Below are 16,668 nucleotides of genomic sequence, written 5' to 3' on the forward strand. Positions count from 1 at the left end.
GGAGGACTGTAAATGCAGCAAACTGATTATACTAAGTTAAATGATTTTTCCCCTTTCTTTCCTTTTCTGTTTTCTACTTCATTTTCCCTCTGTACTTTTTTTTTTTTTTTAGGAGACATTCTCAAAGTTTAGAAAATAGATCAAACTCTAATAGCTTATAGGCACCAAAACCACATATTACTTGCCCATGTGTGCACTGCTCCTTCTGGAATAACTGTTCCTAACCCCATACACACAGAAGCCAGGACACCAGTCCTCAAGGTCATGAAACTTGATTAAAAATTCCACAATAAAACTATTTATATATATGCAGGGTTATGTTTGTATGTGCTTATAGATGTGCAGAAATTTACCATTCTTTTCATACAGTCAAGAATGCCAGAACTTTACCTTGATTTTTAAAAACATAATAAAAAATTTCTCCCATCATTATTTCATCTGTGTGTTTTTAGTGACTATCACTATATTACATCAACAACTACTGAAATAAAATTTTTTACTTCACAGAATTTTTTAGATTGATGAGTCAGAATACACTAAGTACTTCTGGATTCACCATGATACAGAACATCTCTCAAGTTCTTCAAAGTGATAAAAGTCAATGAAATGCAGAAATACTAAGTCCTTTACCTCCCTTAAAAAAAACACAACAAACCAACCCACAAAACCAACAAAAAACCAAACACAAAACCCCCAAAACAAACAAACAAAAAAACAAAACAAAAAACCAAAACCTGACAGACTTCTACTAGCATCCCTATGTTTTTTTTGGAAATAACAAAAAAAAAAAAAAAAAATCAGGGGTGAACTCCTTTTCCAGCTAAGCCCATCAAAAATGGAGAAACAGCACTGTGCCCAAATAAATTATTTCCTCATAAACAGCAAACAACAAGGCAATAGTGGCAGTAATGTAACATAAATGTTAACTCAAATTTCATTTCCACTGTCATGGAGACAGTTCTGAAGCATACTAGTCTTTATGAATCAACTCCTCGGTATAGTAGTCTCTTCATAAATCACTTCAAAAGAGGCATTCTACCTAATTGCATCCTTAGGTCTACGCTGTGCTTAAAATACAGAGGTAACATACCCACTTCCTGGACTAACAACTTGCATTCCATTGCTGACTTCCACTGCATACACAGTAACGACTATCTATCTAGCTATACATATATATAGCCTCTGGAAAACTCCCACAACATAAAAATTATAGTGTCCTAACTACCACATAGAAAATCACACAGATTAATTCCTCTACATCCACAAAACCAAAAACTGCTCAAAAAAATCTTTGATATGTGACCTCATAGACTGCTGCATTTTCCCTGAGCAAATCAGATCCTTAAGAGGAGCTACAGCCACCACTGTCACTTCTGTAAGGAAAAAGACTGTACTTTTCACTGAGCACCTTTATGCCCTGTGCAGCATTTGAATCCTCCAAAGGGAACCTCCTCCCTTCTGTGCTATTGGCCATTTCCCCCTGATTATCATATACAGCTGGGGACTGGAAAGTCAGGAAACATTTAGAGTTTCTAGGAGAACACACACTCAGAAAAAAAAATAAAAATCTGGCCATATCACCTGCTAGTCATCAAAGCAATTTATTTTAGTGAACTCTTTGTCATCATCAAACTATTTGTGGTCCAACAAGCCAACAGGAATCAAACCAAGCCAGAAAAAAAGAAGAAAAACTTCTAAACACTTTTACAGTTACTAATATTATCCATCTAGAAGCTGGAAATGTTTTCTGTAACAGCAAAATTAGGTAACAATCAATTAGCTAAGCAATCACATAGTGAAAAAGGTTTTGAGAAACAAAATGTAATTATTTATTGGATGCTGAAGTATGTTCTGTTACATGACATCAGTCTTCCTCAGTGAAAATAAAACGGACATTAGAAAGAAGAATCTAAAAAAGAGTAGTTGAAAACATTCAACTTTCATGCAGTTCTATAAAAAATGTAAAAAGTTGATTAGTATGGTAAGAAAATTATAGTTGGAGTGTAATTCCTCAAATGTCAATGCAGAATTGGGAGTTTCACTAGTACTCACTATTCTACTTGTTCATTATTATCTTTGTACCATTATATTAACTTAAAATATGTTTTAACAACTGATGTACTGTGTTATTAACTGTTACAGTATCAATGTGCTTCTGTTAAGAGATTTATCTTAATTAGCGTACAAACTATTATTCAGCAGCAGAATGAAGGAGTCTGATAGTTTATAACAAGGAAACTAATCTTACAATGCCCTTTGGGAAATTCCAAAGAGAACTTTGCTGTAACAAGAGCAATAGTGCAGAAAATCAGAAGAAAACAGTTCTTTACCCAACCATTATGGATGAGAGTATGACAGCGTATCTCTCAGATATGTATTGACAGCATACATAAAATCAATATGATTCATGTCTGCCCAGGAACAGAAGCTTGTTTCACAAGAAAGAAAACGTGAGTTGAAATAACAGAATTTTATATAAAATACAAATTGGTAATTTTTTACAGTCCTTTTGTCCTTGTATTTACTCTCTTCAAGCTACTCAGATTTCTTTTCACTTCTCCATACATGCAAGTCTAAACTGTACAAAGCATTAAAGGAGAACCAGTTAAATAACTTTAAATTTAAACAATACATGTCTCTGAAACATCAATACCTTAAGCAATGAAGTTCAGAAAACACTTGCAGGTGACTGATGTTATTTGCAGAATAAGTTTTTTATTTGCTAAAAGAAAAGTGGCAAAGGGCATGATAAAATAAGAAGGGATATGAGCTTGTAATTACACATTTTAAAGTTTGTTCTAAGCACCTATGAAACAGGAATACATGATAAATTTTTCCTACTCTCAAAAACATAATGTATACTAATTTTTACATATTTAAACATGTTTACCAAATATAAGAATTGTAGAAACCCTTCTGTATACCTAACAATGAACATTTTTCACACATGCATGAATAGTATTTTGTCATTGTTTCATTTTCTCAACGTGTAGGAAGATCCGCAAGAGCAGGATAGCCTTCCACATAATAAAAGACCATGAATGCATGTGCAGAGAAAAGAAGGTATATTGAACATAGAATGCCAAACTAGAAACTACAAAGATGTCATAGTAGGCATAAATATACAAAGACATCGCCTGAGCAGGAACAGTAGTAAGAGTCATAAATATACAAATGTGTGATTTCAGCATTCTGGAAGAACAGAGGGGCAGTTTGTCTTCTCTGGTTTTGATTTGTAAATTAAACCCATCTAATCAACTAAATGACAGACATTTCAGCTTCTTCCATATCTGGTACTAAGTGTACAATCTAAACACACCTACAAGCAAATTAATGTCCGCACAAAACCTACTAGTTTATATATTGTATTGCTGTAATTCAAAATAAGTGGAAATTCTTCCCAGATCCTTTCTTAGTACTAAATGCTTTTACTTAGTTTACATTTTATTTTAAAACAAAGACTCAATGGCTGTAATAAAAGAGATATGAACAGCTACTTTTCTATACCTGATAGGCATTATGTCTAAGAATGAAGAAGATTATAAAAAGTTTCTTTTTAAATGTAAAACATATAATGAATGTGATTATTCAGAATATGAATAAATAGATACTATACGTCTGGATAGATTCTAAATCACAATACAAACTACTATAGTATAACATTTAAAACAATATTTTAAAGATAAAAAATATAGAATAAATATAAAAGGACAGAGCAGGTAAAATACAATAAACTTGAAAATCCCTATATCAGTACCAACAACCTATCCATGGAGAAAGAAGAAACAGACCTAGAATGGTTATTGTTAAATCAATACACAAAACTTACACCCAAGAAAAATTTCCCATAAGTTCCCAGAGTAAATTCTTAAATTAATATCAATATCTAATACAAGAAGAGCAAAATGCTTTGTCTGCTAAGACACACAAAGAAAAGAATAAGGGAAAGAGAAAAATGGATATAAATGATTCCCTAAGGAAAAGGAACAGGGCAAATTCTGATGTATAACAGGAAATGCCTTGATCTGGATATTTAATCATGATATATTTTACAATACTTCAAGGAAAAAATATTTTAAAACCAAAATAAGCTATGATACTATGTATTCCAGCATGGAGCCCAGTAGTCTTACTGTCATATGCCATACATATAAAACTGAGAAACCAACTTTCATTTGGTGGTGCCCTGCTTCACTTGACAATGTTTTCTTTATTGTATGTTTATTGCAGTTGTAAAAACTACAGATTCAGAAAAAAGAAAAGGATAACATTATACTAATCTGTATGATATAGACATAATTAAAGTTCATCATATTTGATGAGGAAAGTGCTGTTAATACTCTCTAAGAAGGTATGTGCATTGGGAAATTAGAGGAAATCATGATGGAAATTATGATGCCAACATAATTCATGCTACAGTTGTGATGCCTATCAACTTACTAGTTATTACACTCTAGATAAAAAAAAAAACAAAAACAAAAACAAAAACCAAAATCACCCTAATGATATACTGTGGCACACTGTAGTATAGCAGTATTTTGTTGGGTACATTGGCTGGTATTTTGTTAATATGGTATATGTGGTTATGGAACATTTAAGTGTGAACCTTCTCAACAGGAGACTGAAAAACTGTTCTGCAATTTTTTAATGTAGAAGTGAATGATAGAATATCTGGACTGGCAAACATCTAGTCTGATAGACTGGACCAGAAAAATTAACCAAAAGTGGCCATCTTCTGTGCAAGCTGGGGGAAGTATTTTCATTTTGTATTACATTTTAATTGCATTCACAAACTTTATAAATTATTTTGAATCCTAAATTTCCTTAACTGATCTTCCTGCCTTGAAAAATTCTCTACACATGCATCTTGAACACAGAAAAGTATATCTTAAAAGGATAACCAACTCAACGGAAGCAGTAACAACAAACACATGTTTAAATGAAAATACTTTCCATAACCAGGTCCACAGGTGATTCGAATATACATAACCATTACAAATTACCAGTGCAAGAGGAAGAGTCCTGTTAAAGAAAATGTATGATCTAAGGAGCTAGAATAGAAGTTTTAAAATGCTGTTGTTGCTTTTGTTTCACCAAAAGAGAACAAGGTATCACTCAAATTATAGTCAAAACTGATTGTTTTTGCAGAAGTACTGTAGGAAACCATTCTGGAACCTATAGCTCAGTAACTGTACATCTTACACTCTGGCTTTGACACTTCCAGTATAAATTGTAATTATTATGTATATAAGAATTAGTTTTTGCATTAATGAGAAAATTATTGAACACTACTAAGCAGCTTCCACATGCACATAATTAATTATCTATAGAGATCCCAAACATTTCACATATAGTCAACTCACACATGGTGGATTGTAGGAAAGGCAGTTTCATTATAAAACCTATTTTTTGCACCTTCAGACTCTCCCTTTCACAATTCCTTTGGGTTTTTAACTTGGTACTTTATCCTATACCAAATGCCTTGTCACTTGTTGGTGGAAATCTTTGCATCAAGTTCTTTTCTGCATTTCTGTTAACATTTACATATAAATTTGCTATTATTTATACATTATTTGTATTGCCTGACATTCAAAATTTATTTTATGCAAGAAAAAACCTTTCCTTACATACTGATTGTATATTTTCCAGTAAATATCTGAGACAAGAATATTTCTAAAATTTTATAATGTCTCAAAGTGGTATAAACAAGTAATCATAGGATTTTGTGAAAGCACTTTAAACTTTGTTCTGTAGTTAGCATGTCTGCTACCAATCATAGTACCAATATAACTTTTAACATTTTATCACACAGACATCACTTATAATACAACCTGACAAATCAAAAGGTCAGTCTGGCTCAGAGTATACAAGAAATAAATTGAATTGAAAAGTTATATGGAATGCACGGAGAATATTATGAGGAATTAAAATTTCTGAAGTCAGGGATTGCATGTGAAAATATTATTGAAATTTTGACACTTAACTTGCTAATTCATTTGTGTGTCAGAAGAACAATTAAAGTGAGGAAAAGAAATTTTATTTGACAAGTGTTTTTAATGAAGCCAAAACTGTAAATTATGTTATTAAAATATGTTCCTTAAAGTCCAAGCATGAATATTGACTCTACAGCCCCCTATAAACTACGTATTTGATTATGATAGTATGGGAGCTTTAAAAATTCCTTTTATGTTGAAGTAAGTTTAGTAAGTTAGAAGAATGGTTAACTGGATAGCTGATTATCTTTGCACACTGGAGATAGTTTACAGATTCAGGCTGGAACAGAGATTATGTTCAAAGCATGCTTCAGGTCTGATATCAAATGGGAACCAGACACTGGATTAATACTGAACAGCACTAGAATTTCATAAGTTATTCTCACACTGTCTAACTTCAAACGTTACAGCAGCCTTGTTGGTGTGTCATTACTGTGATACTCGTAGACTACATCCAGGTCATGGGATAGTATTGTGCCTTGGGAGCATTCCTGTGACAGGATCTGTCTGGAGTCCCAGGCTGGGAAGATGCCCTTAAGCCTAAGCAAAGATGAAAACCACCACTGTGTCAAAATACAAGCCACCATATGAAAAACTAAGAAGATATAGCTGAGCAATCATTTTTTTCACCCAGTAGAGTCCAGTCAGATAGGAAAATCTCCCTACTAACAGCAGAAATGGGATCTAAGAGAAGGCATCTTGGTCTAAATCATACCAGAGGAAACCTTTGATCTGCAATAGTGATAAATTATTCTTTTCAACCTTTCTGATTGGTTACTGGCAACAGAGTCAGAATTAGATGTAAAGATAAAAAAATATGTATCAAAATGCAAGAATATGTTCCTTTAGATTACCTGGAAACACTGCAAGTTAGTCTATAAAAGACTTACCATATACCTCAACCATAAGTGGATATAGGTATATTTTACGAGTTACCTCCTGAACTTCTCTAAATGCTTTTTAAAGTATTTAATTGTCAAAGTTGATTTCAAAGTTTATTCTTTTTAACTCTTTGATTTGTTTTTTTTTTTAATTTTCTATTTAAATTTTTAATATTTTTTCCCCTTTGGGGGGGCTCTCTATTCCATAATAATCAGATCAGGTTAAATTATGTACACCAGATCATTGACTAAATTTGTATCAACTTCCTACCATTGCCAGGAAATATCACTATGGATAAACTACAAAAGCTTTGATTGTATTATTAAGATACTGTGTGATGATCTGTTTCAGTCTTCTCCCACAAATTGCTTCATGAGTCACTTTTTAAATTTATTAGTGCAATTAGTTAGCAACAGACAGATGGCATAAACAATTGTTTATGCTTAGTGAGCAGATGATTTACAATATTACACATTTGAAGAGAGCTACACTTTTAAGCACAAAAATATATAAATATTCTCTTTTAATAAGCTTTTTAAGGTCAGCTGTTCACATTTTTATTAGAAGTAAATTAAACTTGTAATTACCATTTTTACTTAGTGACTTCCATTAGATTTTTTCTTTATGATTAATCCTATGCTAAACAGGGGAAGATTCTACCAATAAACTCAGCATCTAAGATGAAGTTCTGAAGTCAGACATAATATTAATTTAGATTATGGTGACTAAACATTGGTAACTAAAACAAGCAGCTCCCACCTCCATCACAAATTCTTTATTTTCCTGAACTTTGCATAGCACAATCAAGTAGGTTTACTGTTTGCCTCCATTGAGCAAATACAGAAATAATTTTGCTAGTGGTGGATGATAAAGAATTCCACTTTCTGTTATCTGTTACAATTCTACAGATCATTCAACAAAACCATAAAGAAATGCAACTAATTCCAGAATAAATTAAAGGAGTGCCTACCTAAAAGTTTGAGAACAATGTATGAAAACATCTTGCTTTTCAGGATTAAGTTAATGTATTCGGTCTGTTCCTTCACACATCATATTTAAAACCTGAGTATACCTTAGTGTTAAAACCTAAAGCCATGAAACTAACATATGGCTGAATCTGTAATCTCTTGTATTGTGCTGTTATAATATTTACAAATTCATGTACAGGCAATAACTAGTGATCCACATAATAAAGTTAATTCTACCAGAACATGTATCACATACTTCAAAATTGCTTTGCATGGTAATAAGTTTACTTTCTTTCTCCTAGCTTCTTTGTGTAGTCAATAGTTTCCCTTCTGTATGTTGTATAAAGTCAGCTAGGTTCAAAATATATTAGGAAAGATTTTAATGATAACTTTATATTGTGACATTCTGTCAACATTTTAGAAAGGAGCTTCAAATAAATATTCTAACTTACTCTACTTGTTTAACATACACATGCTGATAGCAGAAATTTGCATTTATGGTAGAATTCTTTATAACAGGAGAGACACCAGTGCTTGACCATCAAGCTTTTAAGACATTCATTTACTAGAAATGTTGGTACTCAGTTTCTGAAGGAGTACAAAATATACATGTAGAGCTGATAAAGAAACCTTTCCAGTTCTTGTAATCCCATGTATATTTCTATATTGACAAAACTATCCTGTAACACTGCAGAGTATCCCAGGGTTGCTTCTTGCAGAAATCTTTTATCTTTTAGATCTCTGACATTTGGTTTTCATCTTATGGATGTCAAACTCTTATCTTTTCAGAGACAACTTTCTCTTTCCTATAGATAGACATGTTAACACTGTCCACAGAAGAAATTAACTCCATTGCAGGAAACAAATGTAACCTATTCTTCCATTATTAGGATGACTCCTTTTTACCAGAAGATCCTGAGAACACAAACTACCATATCACTGACTGCATAGTTCATACAGAAGATTAAAATGCACCACAGAGAAAACAACTACAATCAAAATACTTTCTAATTCAATAAACTAGTAATATTGTCCAGAAAAGTATGATTTTGTCATAGTAAGTATTTCAAGAAATAAGCCCATTAAACAGATTCAGCTGAAGGATAACAAAAATTCAGCTCTATAATACTTAAATTTAATAACATGCTCAGCCAAATGCAAAATTCCATTTCCTGCTAGATCAAAATTTAATTGTTCCACTTCATTATTTGATAATAACACTGCATTCTATTAAAAGGCTTATTTATTATGGTTTTATCTTCAATTACTATTCAAAAATGCCAGTGTAACACTCCCTCTGTATAAAGTTTTAGAAGATAAGAGAATGTAATATTATTTAGTGGAAGTAAAAGTAACTTCCCTAAAAAATACCATTTTTGCTATGTAAAATCCCCTGATAACACCTCACTAAAACAAATATTTCCAAATTACTTTAAAGAGATTGCTGACATATAGAAAAGTTTGCAGAACTGGACCCAGAGACAGAAAGATGACATTTACTCACTTTCACTTACATCCTACATTCCTGCATTCTGCCTGATCACATTAATGGAATATCCATTAGAACAACAAAATATGCTACACCCAACACACCAGTTTAAGGCCACTTACATGTTGAAAGTATTAACCAGTTTACTAGCAACACATAAAATATACATTTTCCAAATCAGTATTCTGCTTAAAGTTACTACTGAAAATATGATGAAACAGTTGTTATATTCACAACTGTACTGACTTACTCTGGTAGAAGAATTCACCAAAGAACCATTCAGATTGCCAGTGTTGCACTTGAAATTCAAATATTGATCAGGATGGTAACTTGCGTCCCAGCTTCCCAAATCATGCACCACTGACTTGTCAGAATTTGCAGGTATTTTCTGGAAGGCAGTGCAAGTCATTCCTGTGAAACTATATGGCTTGATCATAAAGGCCTCCAGAGCAATATTAAGAGATACCTGGGAAAGCATTGAAAAGCAGATATATTGCTAACTCATTAAGCATAATTGCATTATTATATGTGCATTCTGTGTTTACTATATATACTTTATAAAGGATTGTGCATGCACAAACTTCCATACATACTTGCGTAAGAAAGAAAACAGAACTTATTAAAAAAACTGATCTAGAATTCTACAACAGCATAGAGAGTTTGTTTAATCTTCTTTAGGAATATCTCAGTTTCTATCAGCTACATCAGTTATTATTATATCCGTTTTGCAATGGTGTCATTATTAGCTTCAGTGGAATCAAACCTGCTTTAAAGCATTATAAAGTGATCTAGCAACAACAGTCATAGGAATTATTAAAAAAATTAACAAGTAGGTGCTTTGTACCTCAGAAATGAAACAGAAAGCTTCTTAGCTAATCGGTGAATGGATGGATTGTTTTTTTATAGATCTGGTTCCATTAGAATACTGAACATGACTATATTCTTCAATATAACACCATGTTATAAGTCTTCGGCCTACCCTTTAGTGAGGTGATGTGTCTAGATGGGGATTATAGCACGGTGCAGATATATGCATCTCTATCCTTAAACTAGAATATTCATTTCAGCACAGTCCTGTGCATGAGGTAAATAGCTCCTGTCATAATCAGGTTGACTAGCTTAGACTGGTACCACACTGACTGAACTATATGGGTTTTGATTCTAGGCATAGCTTAGTGATCTGTGAGTGTATGTATTTTGCACGTTGATGGCAGTGCAAAGATACCAGAGTCAAGCCACAAACTAGCAGATTTATCAAAAGAATAAATGTACAAATGTGGCAGTTTATATTACTGTACTTGGTTTCTGTTATGCAAGCTAGCAATAAAGAAGTACCTTAAATCCACTTGATAAAAATTGGTGTGAATCCTTCAGAATTTAGGACATCTTGCTGACAAGAAATGACTTCACTGAAGATCACCACATTAATTCATTATAATAAATGAATCTAAATAAAATGTTTTGCATTAAAAAAAGAACAGTAGGATAGAGGGTAGCCTAACTGTGTAAAAGTTATGGTACCAGAAAAAAATAAATCTTAGAATGAGACACAGTGCATGACTTGCTGGTCTTCTTTTGAAATTATGAAACAGTTTTTGAATGCACCTTCTTCTGTCACTGATGATTCTACATACGTCCAAAATGAAAATACTGAAGTCTCATTAAGTAGTTTATTTTATTTTTTGTCAAAATTAGACAAAATCCAGAAGCTTTCAGTATATCTTTTTGTATTTTTTATATATAAGTAATATATGTATGTATATATCACTTTTAAAGTAGAAGTAGCTTAAAGATTCCTTTTAGTTGTTTCAAGATTCGTAAACCGTCTCTTTTTCAGATTAAATTTCCACCTCTTCTGTCCTTGCTTGAAGGTGATTCTTTTTCTACACTTGAATAAAAATGCCAAAGACTGTTAAGAATCAAACAATTTTTGTCTCTAAAAATCCAGTGGCTCTTTACTGAAAAATCCTAAAACCTGAAACTAGGTTTACCTGGATAAATTTTTGTACCATTGGTAGGTAGATAGCCTTTCAAGGAGTTAAAAAATTTACTACTTGAAGAATACTGTTATCAATATCACAGGAATCAAGCTACAAGACTCAGTTAAAAGTCCTGTGTGGTAATAGTCTTTCTTTAATCTTGAGAAAAAACATTTAATTATTCATTGCTTCATGTTTCCTGCTGTACAATGGGCTAACACTAGTTCCCTGTTATGCATTTGTGAGGTGATAGTGAATAAGATGTTTGCTAGATAATATTGTAATGAGGTTTGAAGTGATTTCACAACAGTGAGCCCTACTTTTTAAATTTTGAGTATTAAATTCTTTAGATGCTCGGAGTTTTCCACTCCCAGAATATACCTGTAAAGGCCTGGCAGTGTTCAAACAGTGTGAACATGCATTCTCAGCATATAGAAACAGATAAAATGCAAGGTAAAAGTAGGATTATTATTATGTATGATTGTAAAATGAGCCACAAAGCTACAAAATGGATACAGATGAACTCAGAACAAAATTATCCATGGAAACAAGCCACAGTCAGGTACATGTTATGAAAAGCCACAAGCTATTCTTGTCTCTAAGCAGTCCAGACACAGAAAATGGTAATTTGGTGACCATTTCCTAAACCTCAGATAAAGGCACCACTCAGCAGAAGAACCCAAGGGGATTGTTACCTGGGTAAGCTGAGATCAGTGCCAAAGGCTGCAGAGACCTAGACCACAAACAAAAAGCCACCTTGCAATTAGCCTAAAATATTCTCCCAGTTTCATTGGCTGGAGAATGAAATGAAAACTCTTCAGGGGCGGGTTCTAAAACTAGTGCACACGCCTGAGACAGGACATTTGAGATGGTTTATCGTGAGTGGGAAGTCATCTTTCTCAAACTGCACATCTGACATGTACACAGAAATTAAATAAAGGCAGGAGCGAAGCAGCGCCTCAGAACAGTACTGAAGGGAAGTTAGTTCCGGGTGCTGAGGTGTACAGATCCACCCCAGGAGTTCCCATTTGCCCAGGGCACTCCCCACCTCTCTGGCTGGGCCCAGGGCCTCTGAGGGGGCTCCTGTTCCCTCCCCTCTGGGCCAGTGTCAAGCTGAGGCTCCTCCACAGCCTCACATGAGCTCCATTGTGGCTGCCTTGCAGCCCAGTTGCCCCAGGCGCATCACTGACCAGGGGCCAGCCTGACCCTGATCTGTGGCCTTGTGCTCCCCATCGGGCCACATCACCACCAGGGAGGACATGGCCCCGGGCTGGGGCTGCCCCCAGCTGCCCAGGCCTGCCACAGCTCTGGCTGGGGACAGTGAGGCAGGCCCTGGCTAGGGGCAGTGCGGCCGGGCCTGGCTGGGGGCAGTGGGACAGGCCCTGGCTGGGGGCAGTGCGGCCAGCCCTGGCTGGGGGCAGTGAGGCAGGCCCTGGCTGGGGGCAGTGAGGCAGGCCCTGGCTGGGGGCAGTGGGACAGGCCCTGGCTGGGGGCAGTGAGGCAGGCCCTGGCTGGGGGCAGTGAGGCAGGCCCTGGCTGGGGGCAGTGGGACAGGCCCTGGCTGGGGGCAGTGCGGCCAGCCCTGGCTGGGGGCAGTGGGACAGGCCCTGGCTGGGGGCAGTGAGGCAGGCCCTGGCTGGGGGCAGTGAGGCAGGCCCTGGCTGGGGGCAGTGAGGCAGGCCCTGGCTGGCAAGGCCTCGGCCCTTGCAGCATCCAAACCAACCTTTCCTCTATATGACTTCTATAAGATTTTAAATGCCATACAGCAGAAGAACACCTTCTTTGTTTTACTGTTATATGATTACTAAATGAAACATTAACTATATCGTATTTTTAATACATATATATATATATATGAAATTATATAGTATTTTAAAGTTGCTGCTGGTCATTCTTCCTGCAGTGTGTTTTGTATGCCATTTGACAGCAAGGGTGGCTTAAGAAGATGTAAACAAAGGTATCCATCCTGGTGTTTTTCTGACCTTGAAATTTAGTCATTCCAGAACCTCATGGAACTGGGAAAACATTTTTGTCATCCAAAAACAATGTAGGAATAATAGTCATGGCTCCCAAGTAGCTTTTCAGTGCACAGGCAACACAGTCATGCATATGTTACATGACTGGCACAGTTTATAGACATTCCTTTTTTTCAGGAATTGTACTATAAGCTAGCAACTACCTAAGCTTTGGGGATTTTATTTGCTGTTGTTTAAAACAGACAAAGCAGATGCAGTTTCTGTGAGACAGTTTTCTGGCTGCTCTCCAGAAGAAACAGAAGTGTTTGGTATTGCATGAGATGATACCAGAAAAACTCCACAGCTTTATTTAGAAACTGCATTCAACAGTAAACTAATTCCTGTACAGAAAACTGTAAGAAGCAAAAAGACAAAGCATGGTAAAAAGGTTAGCAATACAGATCTACATCTGAGTACACAAAATCATTGTTTACAGTAATGTCAACAGCTTCCTGAAGCAGTGACAAGAAGCAAGAGAGAAAAAAAAAACAACAAAAAAGACCTTTGGCACTTGACATTTAAAAGAAATTTAAGTGTAAAGCAACAGAGCCCTCATAGGTATCACACTGCAAAACACTTCTAAAAGGTACATTATTTTCTCCATGTATTTAACACAAAAAAACACTTCTAGCAATTTGATTCTTTCATGTAAATGGGAATTAAATAAAAAACTTCCTTTAGAAAAAAGTCTAGTGTATTTTTGCCTATTTTTTGAAGGTCTGCTTATACAGTGAAGGAACTAAGGCCACTATATTATTTAGCTCAGCCTATAATTCTTTTTTTTCTTTTTTTTTAACTTCTATACCTTATTGCTGTATTGAAGCTAACACTGAACTCACTTTTAAATAGTATGTTCATGTAAATGTGGTGGACAGCTGAGAATATAAAGGTTGTTTAAAGTCTATCAATCAAACCAACCCAAGGAGCAGTAATGCTTTAAAACAGTTAAAGCTGTAAGTTTCAAGCTTCTGATTTAGATGCATTTCTGCTATTTAGACACTGAAACTGGCAAAAAGATGGTTTCTCAGTATCCAGATGACAACCCTCAGTATCTAAGTGACAAATTCATGTAGGTAGAGGCCAAGGAATAAGAACAATTATTTAATACTTCTACAGTTTACTTCTAAAAACCTAAACCTAACCACAAATTAGTAATCTTTATGAAAAGATATATATTTTTTGATCATTTTCTAAATGCTTTAAAACCAGTATTGTCTAGAAGGGTCTCTGAAAGGCATATTAAAATCCTCAGGCAACAAGGGAGCATGTTGTCTTTTCTCTTATTAAAAATTTCACTCAAACAACTTAGACCTTCCAAAATAAACTTATATACTATAGTGGCAGGAGCAATAGAAACTGAGTGAACAGTAACACCACAAGATAGTCTTGTGAACAGTCTATTGTAAGAATAAATGCAATGAGTCAAAGTCAAGAAAAACTTCTTTTCATATACCATCAGTGATACTAAAAATATATTTTTGTCTTCCAAACAAGAAGAAGGAAAAAAACCCCAAACACAGAATCCAAGCATATCTATGTAAATCGGCTATGCTTACACAACCTTGCTTCTCTATATAGTATTTGTTTGTAAAAGTTGTGAAGAAAAATGACATTTTAAAAGTAAATTCTGACAAAAAGCTTCGTAATCTTATGAAATACCTTTGATATAACTTGAATATTGCTGGTCAGCATTTGACTTGCAATATGTTCCACACATCGTACAATCCTAGTGCAAGCTTTGTCTTCCTTTTGAGCCATCCACAACACATGATCATCAACCAACATTATATTGCTGGCAATTTCAATAAGAGCATCTCCAATCTGGAAAAGAAATAAAAAAACAAAAAATGTATTGTCTGCGAAACTCACAAAACCAGGAAGAGAGCACACAAGAGTATAAGTGAAAGCAGATACTTTATTTCTCTTGGTAACCATCATTCAAAGACAGTTTTGATTTTATTAAGAAAATTAAATTGAAAGAAAAACAAAGACCAAGAAAAGTGCAACTCACTTAAAGGAAAAGTTTTTTTTTATTATAATTTTATAGCTTGTCTTCTAGATACACCACAAAAATGGAATCTCTCATTGGGCAATAAATTGAATGCCAAAACTATCACCCTCTTTCTTAAACTAATTAAAATTTTCCATGGATTCCTAAAGAACTGTTTCAAGTTTCATCACAGGACCTTGGGTGTGTGGGGTGTTTGTGCGTGTGTGAAAGATGGAAAATATATTTGAAAGACATTTTTGTTACACACATAGTGGGGTAAATTCGAGATATAACTCAGGTGCTGATACAAACCAACATCATCTCATTGGCTATACAGAAAGTGTGGGCTTATAGCTTTGGATGTTTCAATTCACTCTCGTGGCTAATCCAAAGTGATAAAAATCTTTGTTTTGCCAGATAACATTTCGCAGATTTTTGTATGACAGTGAGTTTCAAATTTTTATTAGCATATTACATTTAGAAAGAATAAACACCATTGTATATTTCTTAGTGATTATTTCAAATTGAAATGAAAATATTTACTTTTTAAAAAGTTAAAACCTAATTGGACTGATATTTCAAAATTATAATATTACCACATTACCATTATTTTTGAAGGCGAAACATGCCAGAGATATACAAGGTTGTCACAAAGAAATCTGAATAAAAAGGTGTATAGAACCACAAAAAATGATTGAGAGAAATACAGCTAAAGAAAAGTTCAAGAGGCTAAGATGTCAAACTAATAGAAATAGAAAAGAACGCAAATACACAGACAATTCAGTGGGAAGGAAAAAAGAAATTCAGCAATGATGAAAAAGGTTTAAGGAATGACTAAGTTAGTGCTGCATTTTCAATAAGAATACATAAATTTCACATGCATGCAACAACACAGAAATAATGAGAATATATGTGAAATTTTATGTGACTTTCTGAAATATTTGATCTATTTTTGAGAACATAATTACTAGATAATTCTCGATGGCTTTTGACAACGTGACAGAGTTATTGACACAATGAATAATAATAAAACACATTAAAAGACTGGAGTGATTTATGAGAAACGATTAAAGTATACACCAGTCAGCTTAGCAGTAACTTACTGAGGGCAGAACAATAGTCTATAAATATACAAAAGAAGAGAAATAAGAAAAAGAAGTAATTTTTTAAATGTAATTAAATGCATTAATGATGAGTAAAGGCATGGCATTAAAAACTACAAAAATCTGGGCTAATACGTGTACATCTTTCTGGTAAAAATTCGTAGTATATTGCAAATATGTCCCAAATGCAGCTGTTGAAGCTCTCTTGTTTGAGAGGTGAATCATCAGATAGGAAAAAGTACCACTAAC

At 34.4% G+C, this 16,668-nt stretch overlaps 1 protein-coding gene across 1 annotated transcript in view; it reads right to left on the reverse strand.

Annotated features, from left to right (window-relative positions):
* Nucleotides 1–16,668, reverse strand: part of LOC308069736 (adhesion G protein-coupled receptor A3-like) — a 278,202-nt gene that overhangs the window by 117,066 nt on the left and 144,468 nt on the right. Inside the window, exons 11-12 of the mRNA XM_080402571.1 lie at nt 14,986–15,147; nt 9,583–9,798 (exon numbers count right to left, since the gene is read on the reverse strand). Of these exons, the coding sequence (XP_080258697.1) occupies nt 9,583–9,798; nt 14,986–15,147 (378 nt within the window). The remainder of the gene's footprint in view (nt 1–9,582; nt 9,799–14,985; nt 15,148–16,668) is intronic.

The sequence above is a fragment of the Falco punctatus genome (genome assembly GCF_963210335.1).
Source record: "Falco punctatus genome assembly, chromosome: 9".
NCBI lineage: Eukaryota > Metazoa > Chordata > Aves > Falconiformes > Falconidae > Falco > Falco punctatus.